Source organism: Lepidochelys kempii, chromosome 4, assembly GCF_965140285.1.
Source record: "Lepidochelys kempii isolate rLepKem1 chromosome 4, rLepKem1.hap1, whole genome shotgun sequence".
Classification (NCBI taxonomy): Eukaryota; Metazoa; Chordata; order Testudines; family Cheloniidae; genus Lepidochelys; species Lepidochelys kempii.
In genome coordinates, this window is record NC_136383.1 from 22,907,946 (window position 1) to 22,922,646 (window position 14,701).

A 14,701-nucleotide genomic window follows, 5' to 3' on the forward strand; every position below is an offset into this window, starting at 1 on the left:
ACCAAAATAAGAGTATCCACGCAGCTTTAAGTTCAACTGCTGCTACATTCTTGTGTAGGCAAGCCCTAAGATCAGTTCAAGATATGGACCCAGCTGAAGAGTATGTTCCTCTCTAGGTAGAGCTAATTCTATTTCACATGCCAGTGGCATTTACGTCTTGGACAAGCGGGCCACCTAGTATGAATAGTGCTGCTGCTGTGAGGAGTGATATGTCCTGGCGGATTAACAAAGATTTTGTGTCTGGATGGCAATTACAATTGCAGATTCAGTCACAATTGTGGTGATTCACATCTACGAGCCCAAGGGCTTCACACGGACAACAAAAGTGCATCAAGTAATGCCAGAAACACCAGGGCTAGTCAACAATACTTCCAAGAGCTCCATCACCCTGGATGATAAAATAATCTTCAGAAACACAATCATTTAATTGTTTGGCTAAAACAAGAAAGCTGAGCAAGAAAGCTATATTAACATAGCGGAAATCACTAGTAAAAGAGGCTGCATGAACTGCCCATGTAAGATTTGCCTAGCAGATTTGACAACCTAGCAGGGTGGGCAAGGCATCTCATTTTCCATTAGTATAACTTAAGGAAGAAATCTTTCCATCAGTGTGGTCTAAGTGGAGCTTTCTTTGGAATGGTATTGTAATATGCCAGTCGTGGTCCATCTTGACAATGAAACACACAGCTGCTACTGTGGTTTTTTTTAAATACAGGGGAAATATATCTGTAGAGCAATGCTTCCCTTTAAAAGAATCTTGTATTTAGGGTCACTGAAGCAATTTTCTATCTAGATACTTATCTGGTTCCAATCACCACAGCCTCTGAGCACCTCACAAATATTAATATATTTATTCTCATGGTATCCTTCTGAAGCAGGGAATTACTATTCCCATTTTACAGATATGGAATTTAGACAGAGATAAATAACCAGATTTTCAAAAATTCTCAGTACCCAGCAGCTCCCTTTGAGCACTTTTGAAAATCTGGCCACTCCATGTTGGTCCTAAATGAGAGTCGTGCTTTTCTGAAAATCTGTTACCAAGTGACATGTCCAAGGTCATACATGGAATCAGTGGCAGAACTGAGCATTGATGACAGATCTTCTCTGTCTCAATCCATTGCCTTCACCATAAAATTATCCTTTCACCAGGTCCAGAGGGTTGGTCACAAGTGTGAAGGGAGTAAAATAGGCACTGCATTGATTCTCTCTCACAAACACATCTACACTGTGTGAATTTAGCACAGGTGAAAGGTGCCCAGTTAATAGCCCTGGGGACTGAAGTCCTCCATTTGTACACTGAACCAGAAGAGTACAAACTTATCCCAAATTCTCCACCAGCATGCCTCATCTCTGAGGGCAAATTGTTTTCAGTTCACATTCAATTCCTAGCATGTCTGCTGCGTCTACAAACAAAAGAATCAACCAGCATCAGTTGTGGCAGTGGTTTTGGGGATATGGACACTTACCTGCTGGGAACTGGACTGAAACCTCAACATTTTTTTAACCAAACAGCCTTCAGATGGTAATGAGTTTTGGTCACAACTGCCTTGTTTTGGAGTTGACAAGCTGCAGCCTTAAGCTCTTCTTCTATTTGCTACAGGTGAAATATGGGAACTATGCCTTTGTGTGGGATGCAGCAGTACTGGAATACGTGGCCATCAATGACCCAGACTGCTCCTTTTACACAGTTGGGAACACTGTCGCAGACAGGGGATATGGAATTGCACTCCAGCATGGCAGCCCCTACAGAGATGTCTTCTCACAAAGGTAAGATTCTGGAGAGGATGGAATAGGGATTAAGGGCAGATATCTCTCAGCTGTGGAACCATTTCTAGTTGCATTTTCTTTGGGAGAAAAACTTCCTGATTTTCTAAATATGCATTCACTTACTTGTGAACGTACGTAAAAACAGGAAAATGTCCCACTTTGCAAAAAGAAAGGAATGAAAAAAGACACTGGAGTCACCTGGCCTTACATCATTGAACATGTCATTGAAGCAGGTAACTACCAATTGCATATTCTGGTATTTTATGCTGAAGTTGATTATTCATTCCTCTAGCAGTATCATTAAAATACTTAGTTTTGCTTTAGTTGCTCTCACCCCTCCTGAGAAACAACAGAGAGTTGAACTGAAATTTATTGGCAGCAAAAAAGATTTGTGGAACCTATATTATGTGGATAGCAGGGTCCCCCACTCAGTGCTCTTGAGAAGATGTCCCCTCCCCAAAAAAAGTTACAAGCCTTTTCTAAGGAGAGAAAATAGTGTAAGAAAGTTAGGAGGTATTTCCAAAGCTCACTCAACTTTTTGGAGCTGCAAAAGTGAGATCTTTAGTGAGATTTCTGGTACCTATTGCTTTTGGTCAGACCAGAAATACCAACAGAACTGTCTTTATTGTGCTTTCTCAGCATTCAGTATTAACTCAAAATTGCAGATGCATGTGAAATGGGAAAAAAACCCAACAATAACGAACAAACATACTTTTATAAACCACAGGAAAACTTTATTTTGTATCCAGTTTGAATTTTGGATGAAGGTCTGGGTGAATTATATGGTTCCTATTTATTCAAACCTTTTCTCCCAAACCTATTGCTAAGTATTTGTGCTTAAGGCAAATAACAGCATTTCACACTTGCTTTGTTGGAATTTCTTTTGTGTGGCTGTCATATTGGATATCCTTCCCTATGTCATATGAATATGTTTCATTCAGGCTTCTACCCCTTGTGTTCACTTTCTTTTAATAGTCAGACTATTCAGATACTGGCACAGATACCTGCAGAAAGCAAATGTCAGAGTTATAATATTGAATATTCACAGGACTGAATTTTAAATTCTCCTGTCCAAGTAATTGTGCCAGAATTGTGCTTGTGCATTCATCATCATAGGGAAAAGAGACAACCAGAAATAACGCTATGTGACTTATCTGACCAGTTACAACTAAGCAGCACAGTTTGATTTTTAAATATTTGCATTCACTTAATAGAGTATAATATTAAAAAAGATGGTTGTTGAATTATTTCAAGTAATACGTAAATTCAAGGAAATCGTTGTCTGCTCACAGATATTCTATGAGCAGAAAGGGACTAATATTCAGTGAATATATTATTGATTGGGAACTATTTGCCTGACTTGTGCTCTGAGATAAACTTGAACAAAAATCTAAAGTTTACAGAAGTGATGAAGAAGTTAAATGCATTGAGTTATATATCTGATTGTGTGTGTGTGTATGTATATGTGTGTATGTATATGTATGTGAGTGTATGTATATAAAACATTATAGGGAGTTGCTTGTCAAAAATATTGAAACTTTCCGTGAACATGACCAAGTAAGCTCAGCAGAAAATATCTAGGACTCGAGCATTGTTCACTTGATATACAGTACGCAAAATAAGCAAGGAAAAATCCTTCCTATAATCTTTCTAAGGAATTTTCCCAGCTATCTAAGCTCTTGAACAGATACACAGAGAGGGGAGAGTGATGTGATCAGGTGCCATTCAGGGTCTTAAGTCATCTTGTTCTGAGCATTATCCACATGAGTTTGATTTTTAAGAAATGGAAACAGAGAGAAGCTGGAGACCAAGGATGAAATCCTGGCCCCACTGAAGTCACTAGGAATTTTGCCCAGTCTTGTACATTAAGGTTTTGATACCCTCAGATCAGAGTGAGCTATATGTGCAAAATAGTAGTAGTATTTTCATTTTATTAAGAGTAACTATAATTTTGTTACTGATACAATAATAGCATCTGCAAGCAGGGATATGCTTGTAAGGCATATTAGTCCCCACGGTATTAGACATGATCACAACTAGAGTTAAGAAAAAAAAAATTCCCTTCCCCCTGAAACACACATTCTGAAACCTTCATATGCAATAGCCTCTCTAACTACTTTTTTTTTAACTAACAGGTTTAAAAAAAGCAAGAGTAACACCAAATACAAGATTTTCTTTCGAAATTCTGCAGATTTAAGCGTTTTGGGCTGAAAAAAATCTTTTGGCTTTCAGCACAGTGTAGAAATTGCAAATAGTAAATGAGAAAAGTAGTTCTGCTCTAAGTGGAATATCAAAATGTCTTCAAATAAGCTTTTTTTGTGGTATTATTTATTAAAAGGGTAAAAACTGGAAGCTTTAGAAAACGAAGCAATTGGTCTTTAAATCTATGTATAGACTTTGTTCTAAGCTGAAACAAAGATATGAACAGTTAGGTTTTTGAATATTTAATGAGACTGGTTTTTAGCTGTATTCACATGTGAAGGGAACCACTCAGGGTCTCAGATAGCCATGGTGACGACCATCTGTATAATTGTATCTCTGAAACCAGTTGATTCCACTCCATCTAGAATGCAGATACAACGTAATTGAATCAAAATAATAGTGAAATCCCTCTAGGAAAGATTTAAATAATGGACCTTTCAGCTTGTCTCAATGACTTCATAATCACTTGACAGATTTTGACAAATACACCTGTCCATGCCATTAGACAACAAATCGATGTGCTCAGGTAGGTTAGAATACCCCACCTCCATTTTTTTTTTTTTGCCATTAATAGATGACCACCTGTGCACGAGCAGCCCTGTGGGCAGCACACTCGAGTTCTTTTTTTAAAGTAATGACAGGAGCTTTAATACTGCAAACTACTGAATGCTACAGGAAAAGTTCCAAGAGGATGTGTCCCTTGGTTCAGTAGGAACTGTGTGCCGACATGCAACATGACACCTATTAAGAACTCTCTTCAATCCTGAGCCTTAAATCCTCCATTGTGCTCCTGGGAGGTATAAAAGTAATTGTAAATTCTGTCAGGATATGTCATAGAAGTCTATATTTCCCATGGCACTACAGCAATTGCTCAGTTCTGAGCATGTGGTGTCTATTGTAGGTCAAGAATAAGGCAACCGCAAAATGTTCTCATCTCATTCACTTCTCCACTACACCGCTACAGACTAGGGACCGAATGGCTAGGCAGCAGTTCTGCGGAAAAGGACCTAGGGGTGACAGTGGATGAGAAGCTGGATATGAGTCAGCAGTGTGCCCTTGTTGCCAAGAAGGCCAATGGCATTTTGGGATGTATAAGTAGGGCCATAGCGAGCAGATCGAGAGACGTGATCATTCCCCTCTATTCGACATTGGTGAGGCCTCATCTGGAGTACTGTATCCAGTTCTGGGCCCCACACTACAAGAAGGATGTGGATAAATTGGAGAGAGTCCAGCGAAGGGCAACAAAAATGATTAGGGGTCTGGAACACATGACTTATGAGGAGAGGCTGAGGGAGCTGGGATTGTTTAGCCTGCAGAAGAGAAGAATGAGGGGGGATTTGATAGCTGCTTTCAACTACCTGAAAGGGGGTTCCAAAGAGGATGGCTCTAGACTGTTCTCAATGGTAGCAGATGACAGAACGAGGAGTAATGGTCTCAAGTTGCAGAGGGGGAGGTTTAGATTGGATATTAGGAAAAACTTTTTCACTAAGAGGGTAGTGAAACACTGGAATGCGTTACCTAGGGAGGTGGTAGAATCTCCTTCCTTAGAGGTTTTTAAGGTCAGGCTTGACAAAGCCCTGGCTGGGATGATTTAACTGGGAATTGGTCCTGCTTCGAGCAGGGGGTTGGACTAGATGACCTTCAGGGGTCCCTTCCAACCCTGATATTCTATGATTCCACTTTTTCTTTTACACTCAGATTTTTCAGTTCTGTGTTAGGATCCAAATGATAGATGATGATCGAGAGAGAAAAGGTAAATTTTTTATAAGTTTCAGAGGCCAGTGGCCTGATTTTCACTGAGGTAATTGGGAGCTGTCAGTGCTCAATACCTCTGAAAATCAAGTGTTAGAGGGCTTTCCCTTCACCCCCTCCCCGGTTCTTGTCATGCAGACAGAAAGCAGAAGACCAAAAGACTGAATTACAGGCAACGGGATATTTGTTGGGGTTAGTTCCAAGCCAGCATATCCATAGCTCTACATGCCAGCAGAATCTGTTTTCCAATGATCCGTTCCCAGCTCTGACGCTGCAGAGCATTCCCTGTGTTCACATTCCCACCTCCTCCTCCTTCTCAAGGCTGATATATACCTGTAGTGCATCCCCTAGTCACACCCCTTTCAGCTTATGGTCATGTTCCGTTTTGGAGGGTCATGAGTCTGGGGTCTTCGTCCCACCTCTTCTGTATTCCATGGGAGGGATAAGGGGTGAGGTTGTGCTCTGGCCAAGGCCAGGCTTTTCTTTGGCTTCTAGTGTTTTTATGCCTCTCCCCCATCCCGCTCCTAACTAGTTGCTTGACCTTGGCTTAAGAGAAGAGCCAGGCAGCCTTCCAGTCTATGCTCATCATATATTACACTCCCACCATATCCTGTATCACTTTAGCTGTGCTCTGTTTCTTATCTCTTTCTCATTGTACTAACAAACCCATCTGGCTGGGCAGAAGCAACACACCGTGTCATTATCCTTTGTTCTTCACACATATAAGTAAGGATTTAAGAGTATCAAAAGTCAAACCCAAAATTCGATCTGAGGCTGACAAACAAGGCTAAATACTAACATCAAGCTGCAATTGTTTTGTATTTTTCATACACAATAAGCAACTATGTTCTTATTTGTTGAAACAACTTTACTTTGAGATGAAGGGAAACAATGTAAGAACAAAGGTAAAGTCACCATCAGAAAGCACAATGTGTCACTCCTCTGTAGCTTGCAGGGTCAGCTGTGTCTTGCAGAATGGCAGCTGCCTCAACAAACTTCTGGACACTTAAAGTTGTACACACAAAAAACAAGATCATAACAATTGTATGTATTATACTCATGACTTCAGAGGAGAAGTTCTTGGCACATGGAGCTTCAGTATTGCTACTTTGGAAACCTAACATTGCGCTTACCAGAAATGATGAAAAGTCATGATGACTTAGTGGATCAGAAGGTGAACCCAGTTCCCTTTTTTTTTTTTTTTTTTACAATGATAAACAAAAGAAATAGAGACTGGTAGTGATTTTCCTGGTGCCATCTTCAAAGCTTTGCTTCATGTACCTCATTCATCATGCTTTCAATAATCCAAATTTCAGATGCCTAGGAAAGAACCAGGCTTGTACATGCAGCATACTTTCTAGCACATCTGGTGTAGCTTTTGGCTGTGCTCAAAGCAGCCTGGCTCTCTCTTCTGTCATTTTTATCACTTCAGTAATCCCATGGGTCCCAGAAAGTCTCTGCCCTGTTTCGGGTAGAGATGTGTTATATAGGAAGCCTTTAAGATAAACTCCAGTTAAAGTCCCCACCTCTGAAAATGTCACCCTCTCTTCATGCTGCTCCAGCAGACCTCTGACTCTAGATGAAAAGGAGGGTTGCTATATTCTGTATACCTAGTCTCTGTGTCAGTGGATCTAGGCCAGTGGCCCAGGACTAAAAGTGGAACTATGAGAAGAGCTTATAGTCTCACCTCAATAAAATACCTTACCAGCAAAAAACTATCATTGTGCCCTTTACAACCCCACCTCAAGCAATCCATTCTCCTCCTCCCACCTCTCCACATAAGTATCCTCCTTCTCTTCCTTGCAGAGAACCTCTGACCCACAAGTCTACAATACAACCTTACAAGTTAAACCAATACTCCCCATAGTAGCTTATCACCAAAAATAATAACCTCCCCATAATAATGAATATGATGAAGACAGACCCTCGCTATCCTAGGAAGGTTTTGTCTCGCCACATCCCACCTCACTGTATGACCAAGGTGGAATGCCCCAGGGAGTTCTATGCTGTCTAGAAAGGAGTTGCCTTGCTTATTATCTGTCTGCACCTCCCCTGCTGCATGCAGCTGGTGATGGTGGTACAGCAAAGTATGCTTTCCTTACAGGGGTGTGATGGGGTGTTCACCCCACACTTGCCCTGAAGGGGTTAAAGGGGCCAATTAACAAGACAGGCCACAGCTGAGGGGTATTGGGTGGCTTCAGTAATCTCCTGACTGAATAATGAGGAAGCCCAGCTGAGGAGGAAGGGACTGGGCTGGGCATATAAAGACAGGAAGTTGTTAGCAGAGAGGGGGCTGCAGGGAAGTAGTCTGTAGCTGCTCCCTGAGTGACAGGGGGTGTGTTTGGGGGTTACAGAGCAAAGGTAACTCCCTTAGAGGAGGAAGTTTGGGGGCTGGCAAACCTGCAGAAGTGGGGGAGCCAGAAGGTTCGGGAAGGCTCAGGGAAGAGGCAGTAAGATCCAGAATGGAACAGACCATGGCTGCTGAAGAGAGGGTCTCTGAGCTGGAACCTGGATAAGAGGGTGGGTCCAGGTCCCCCTACTAGCCACTGGGGAAGTGGACCAGCTGGGCAGTGGATAGGAAGAGGGCCTGAGCCCATTTGTAAGAAGGTACTTTAATACCCTGGAAGGGAGGACACACATGACTCTGCCAGAGGGCTAAACCAGGAACACAGGGCATCTTGCCTCGCTGAGAGCCAGGAAGAGAAGGCAGAGCCTGTGGTGAGAGGTGGAAAGGAGGTGGTGAACCTGGAATCAGCTTCTGACCAGGAGGAGGTGCACTAGCGGTGAGCAGATTCCCTGACAAGGGGTTAGGAAACTAACTGTATTGGTTCTGCCTACACTGCCCCTTGTTCGATGGTACTGGTGCTTGCGGGGCTTAAATTAATAGCTACATAATAAAGCCTGAAATAAATTGAAACACAAATAGAAACACGGCTAAAAGTCTAATGCAGCTTTTTGCTTTATTATTAATTGGTGGGGGAGGGGTTAAAAGATTCTGATGCAGCTGAGCTGCAGATGGAGCACGATGAGACAGTCTTGGGGAAAGGCACTGGAGCTTTCTTAGTACAGTGTGCATTTCAGGGAAGCTGGTCACAGATAAATCAAAAAAAGGACACAGTTCAGTATGATTGGCAGTTTTAGTTCAATAGATGCCCCAGGCTAGAATGTCAGAGGGATTCTGCAGGTTGGAACTGAGGTGCAATGGAAGAGCCATGCCTGAAAGCTTTTACATCCCCTGCCTACACTGAGCATGGTCCAAGTTAGTGCAGTAATCCCTTGTCTTCATGATGAGCACTTCCTTCACAGTTATAAAAAGAAAAACTGGTTATGCAATGCAAATTGAATCCCCACTGATTGTGTAAGCTACTGCAAAGAAGCACTCTTTTCTGTATGTGTTAAAGTTGACAGTATACTTTACCCTCTGAACTATTTCTTACTAATCAGCCTTTTTTTTCTTTTTTGTTTGCCTTAAGCAACTGAGTTTTGACATGTAAAGGGCCAAATTTTGCCCTCAAATGTACATGCAGTTCCCATGGCAGTGAAAATAATGTATACTATATTGCATTCCTCACATTATAATGTTATACTGGCAGTATTTATATATCCCTCACTTAAAAGTGCTCAGTTGTAAGTTCAAAAAACAGTAAAACTGAAATATATTCCAGCATGTTGCTACCCTCGGTGATCTTTTCTCGTTTTGTATTTCTAACGAGTACAGAGGTTGGATTTCGGGTAGCTTAGAACCAAACTTTCCTGTAACAGACAGGCAGTGTTAGTTTGAAACTGTCAGCCTTGTTAATATACGTTGATGCTGATGGGAGCAGGGTAATGAGGGTTCTGCCAACTCAGTGAAGCAGATGAGCAGGATGTCAGAGAGATGGGAGTTGCTCTTTGGGAGGGGGGGTAGAAAGGATCTGGAATATGGACTGAGCAGTCCTGAAGAAGGAACTTAAGGAGCAGGCAAATCAGGGGAGAAAGCTTGAGCTAAACTTGTTTAATTGTTAAACCCTGTTCATAGGATGAAATCCAGAAAGGTGGGGGTGGAGGGTTGAGGTTTTTTTAGTTGCGGTAGCATGGGAATCTTCTGTTCAACAAATTGAGGGAGATTTTCAAATAGCATAAGCCTTATAATGTATTTTTAGTCGCTGCTTTCTCTTCCTTAGTTCTTGCTTGCAACATATATGGCCTGTTTAAAGGAGGAAATGAAGTGTATTAGAGCTGGTTTTAAACGCATTTTAAAACCAGTTCAGGCTAATGCAGTTTATCTGGCCAATGTGGATGGGATGTTAGCTGTACTTTTAAGCCCCTATTAGTGGTGTTTAGAAAGGCCATTTTTATTTGCAAAAATTAATGAAAACAATATACAATAATTTATGAGATTTTGCTGGACAATAGAACCATTCTTAAGTGAATTTTTCATTCAAGAACGGTCATAATTTCTAGCAAAAACGCTTAACTGTCTTTTGCAGGCTTTCTTGCAAAATCAGATCATTTTTTGAACAAATGAAAGGCTATGTGAAAAACCTCTAATTGGTAGGCTTTCATATCTTACTTCCTGTGGAGGCCCTGATAGTGTGGTCAGATTTGTCCAGACAGACCTTTGCTCTCACAATTTCAGTGGGGCTCAGTGAAGGTGTGAGGACCTGCTCTTGTGGATCAGTTTGCAGGATTTGTGACTCCTACTCTGTACCATGGTTTTAATACACTATTTTAGTGCCAGACAAGCCATGTTAGCCCAAACTGGTAAACCAAGGCGTTAGTCCCATTTGTGTTGACTCTGATGCCTTTTATAAAAACTGAGCGATTTTTCCACTCCCATATTTTGTTCTTGAACATGACTTAGTTCTGCTTCATGACTAAGTGCAGGCACACACACAAAAGGATACAGCCAAGCAAAACTTTACTCACTGCTTTATTCATAAAACACTTTGCAGAGTGCCTTTAGTAATTTGCCATTGTAACTACTTGCACATAGAGCTTTCACTGCAATCCTTTGACACTGTACTTAGTTCATACTTGGACTGCTCAGCTAAAAATTCCATTTGTATGCATTTATTCTGCTTCACGTATTATGTTATCAGTCACTTTCAATATTTCAAAGTCACAGCAGTCTTTTTCTGACACACATTTCTCAGAATGAACTGCATTGATTGCTGTTATTACAGGCTGCAGTTCCTAAGTAAGGGGAATGGCTTATATAGAACCAGAATATTGAAATTGCTTGATAAAACAATAGATAAAGCCACATAAATGAATATAAATGGACACTTTAAATGGACAGCAAAGAAATCCAAGTTTATAAAGCCAGCATCTGAAATTCAAAACTCATGAAGAGAAATGTAGTTAATTTTTTTAAGTAGCTATCCAGTGTACTGGAAATCACTCTGCCCCATTGCATATCAGCTAGCTCGTGAGGTATTTCTTTCAAAGGCTTTCTGATAATCAGGCACTTTAAAAGGTTCTTCTAATGGATACCATCATTGGAAAGAATTTTGGTGATCAGCACACTAGGCCTGACCAGATAAGCACTTAACATTATGCTTAACTTTAAGTTCCAGGGACCCTGAGTAGGGAGGCACGTAAGCAGGTGCCTATTCAGGTGATTAAAGTTGGACATGTGCTTAAGTACTGTCCTGGATGGGACCAGAGAGCTAGAGGAGAGCTCAATTCTGTACCTTGCAGAATTGAGCCATGAGGAAGCATACCGGTTTAGGCAGAAAACAGTCCCTTTTCTTTTATTGTCATTAGTGTTGTCATTTTATAGTTGTTGCTGTTTTCAATTAAAAAACTGTGAATGAGCAAACTGCACAGCAGAAAGGAAAATATGCCACTTAAAACTGAAATAAATCATAATGCTATTATAAATTACTACACATCAGGGTGCACCCCACAAATCACAAATGTTTGATTTGGAAACAAATATGAAAAGGCAAAACAGCGTTAGTGTCTGCAAGTTCACAGAAGTGACTACCAAGTGTCACTAAGTACTGCCTTGGTGTCTGTAACAATGTCTAACACCTACCAGAACTAATCAGAAAGATATGCTGATGTGTGTATAATTCACAAAATCTCTATTAAGACGTAGTGTGAACCATAAAAGCAAGAAAAGTCACAGTTAAGAATTAAACCCCCTAAACCTGAGAACCCAAGAGAAAGGCAGCTGAATAGTAACCAAAGTGTTTTGCACCCTTGTGAGTAAGTATTAGAGGTTCCCTCCTCAGCTGTGAACATCTTGGCTTTTCTTGAGTCTAACTCCTCTAGCTGTTTTGCATGTGGTAAGTATTCCTGGGAGAGTAACTGGACTTTTAGTGGGGGCCAGCTGCAGGACAGGGCCCAAAGTTGGCTGTGTTATTTTTTAATATTATGCTAATTTTCTTGTTAGGGGATTTTAGTTAATTGGTGATGGATCTGCAGCTTAAGGAATTGTTTCAGATTTTCACTGGTTAAACTGACAGTGGAATTTAATCCTATAAATACATATTTGACATTAGTTAGATTTAGGCATCAAGATTAAGGTCCCCATGAGACAGGGACTTTATATTTTATTGCATATAAAGTGCCTATAGTAATTTATAAGATATAATTGTCATTCATCAGTGCACAATATAAAAATATAGTGTAGGTATTTATAGTAATTACATCAAAGATTTACTCATGGTGAAATTCTGCTCTCAGTTACACCAGTGGAAAGTTGGAGTAACTCTATTATTATTTGTAGAAGCGGCTAGAGGTCTCCAGCAAGATCAGGTCCCCTAGATGCTGTATGCACACATACAAAGAAGCAATCCTTGTCCAAATTAGCTTACAATCTAAATAGAGAAGACAAAGGAATAATAATATTGTTGTCATTTCCATTTTCTAGATCAGGGAACAGAGGCACAGAGAGATTAAGTAATGTGTGCCAGAGCCAGGGATTGAATCCAGAGCTTGAGCCCTGTGTTTTTTTGCAAATGCAAAATAACATGAAATAAAATGTACAAACAACTTGTAAAACTTACCCTGCAGCAGCTCCTTGTGACACCTCTCCCAGGAAACTGGGCCTGGCCGCCTGCTGCTGAAGGCATTGTGACCTAACACACAGAGTCACAGTGCTCCTCTGCTTTAGCCTGGCCACCCCTCCATCATTATGGGGATGGCCAGGTCAAATCTGAGTGAGTGGCACTGTGACCCCATGCACCAGGTTGCCATGCCACTCTCTCAAATTTGGACCCCTTTGTCATGATGGAGGGGGGTGGCTGGGCCAAATGTGAGTGGTTCTGCAACCCCATTCATGAGGTCACAAAGGTGGGTGGAGGCGGGGGAGGTGCCTATGGGACGGGAGTCACCACTGCTGGGTGAGTTTAGGAAGGGCTCACTCTGGGGCAGGGCCTGACACAATCCCTCAGGACTTTCCACAATAAAATGAAATAAAAGTAATTACCTTACCTTAGACCCTAGTCCATCCCATGCTTTGCTGCACATTGGGCTACCCACATTTGCCATCCTTGTCTGTCAACTGCCCTTCTCCCCAGATCTTCCCATTTCATGCTGAGGTGCTTGTTGTCATTCAGAGCTATTTGTTTCCATGTTTTTCACAGTCTACCTCTCTTTCTTCTTGCGTTTTCTGGCTTCCATTCAAGGGCAGTATTTGGTAAGCGTTCTTTTTCCATTCTCAGCACGTATCCCAGCCACTGATGTCATCTTTTGTAGATGATTTGTGAGAGGGTGCCTTGTCCAGTCATTTTTCTGACTTCTTCATTCATCTTCCTATCTCTATATGTTATTCCCAGTATTCTCCTCAGACATTTGTGATGAAATGCATCCAGTTTTTGCATATCTTTCTTGGTAAGTTGCCATGTCTCATTGGTATATGTTGTCATGGTGATAACAATTGCTTTGTACACATTCAGTTTTGTCTTGAGGAAGATGTTTTTGGGTCTTCCAAATGCAGTATTTGCCTTCCTGATTCTTCTTCTTATTTCCTTGGAACTAGGACCATCTTGGCTGATGATATTTCCAAGATATTGTCCACCTTCTCCAGTTTCTCTTCTTCAGCTTTGATTTCTGTCCCTGTAGTCCCCATTAACATGACTTTACATTTCTTTGCATTGTATCTCAAACTTATCTTCTCCATTCTTCTTTTACTTGGTTTGTGCATTTTTGTAGTCTGTTGGCATCTTCATTGATAAGAGTGATGTCGTCAGCAAAGTCTAGATCAAATAGCCTTGAATTGTTCCATTTTAGGCCATATGTATCACTGTCGCATTGTTTTAATCCATAGTCGATGACTAGCATAAACAAAAAAGGAGACAGGATGCACCCCTGCCTTACACCAGTCTTGATGCTAAATGGCTTACTCAATCCATTTTCCATTTTAATGCAGCATTTTGAGTTGGCGTAGAATGCCTTCATAATGTCAATTAATTTTGTTGGAATTCCACATTCCACAATTTTCCACATTGTTTCTCTGTTTACACTATCGAATGCCTTTTGAAAGTCCACAAAATTGATGGCAAGACTCCCTTGGAATTCAATTGTGTTCTCAATAATCTGTCTCAGGGTGAAAATAGCATGTGTGCACTATCTCCCTTGTCTAAATCCAGATTGTTGTTCACATAGGATGGTATCCATCTTTCCTTTCATTCTGTTCAGGAGGACTACTGTTAATATTTTTCCTGTGACAGATAGAAGCGTTACTCCCCTGCAATTTGAACAATTGTTTAGATCACCTTTCTTTGGTAACTTAATTATGATACCAAGGGTCCATTCTTCTGGCACTTTCTCCTCCATCCATATTTTGTTGCACAGAGAACAGAGGATTCATTCCACATCTTTGCCTCCATATTTAAGCATCTCAGGATGAATTCTGTCCAAACCAGGAGCCTTGTTGTTTTTCAGCTTCTGCAATGCTTTTTATACTACTTTGATTTTTACCACAGATACATCTATATCTAGGTCTAATGGTTTATCATTGTTAAATTCCAGTCTTGTAACTGAT

The 14,701-nt window shown here is 40.9% G+C and overlaps 1 protein-coding gene across 1 annotated transcript in view; it reads left to right on the plus strand.

The window, feature by feature from the left end:
- GRID2 (glutamate ionotropic receptor delta type subunit 2) overlaps positions 1 to 14,701 on the plus strand; it is a 1,023,752-nt gene that overhangs the window by 929,756 nt on the left and 79,295 nt on the right. The window contains exon 14 of the mRNA XM_073340701.2: positions 1,604 to 1,770. Within this exon, the coding sequence (XP_073196802.1) occupies positions 1,604 to 1,770 (167 nt within the window). The remainder of the gene's footprint in view (positions 1 to 1,603; positions 1,771 to 14,701) is intronic.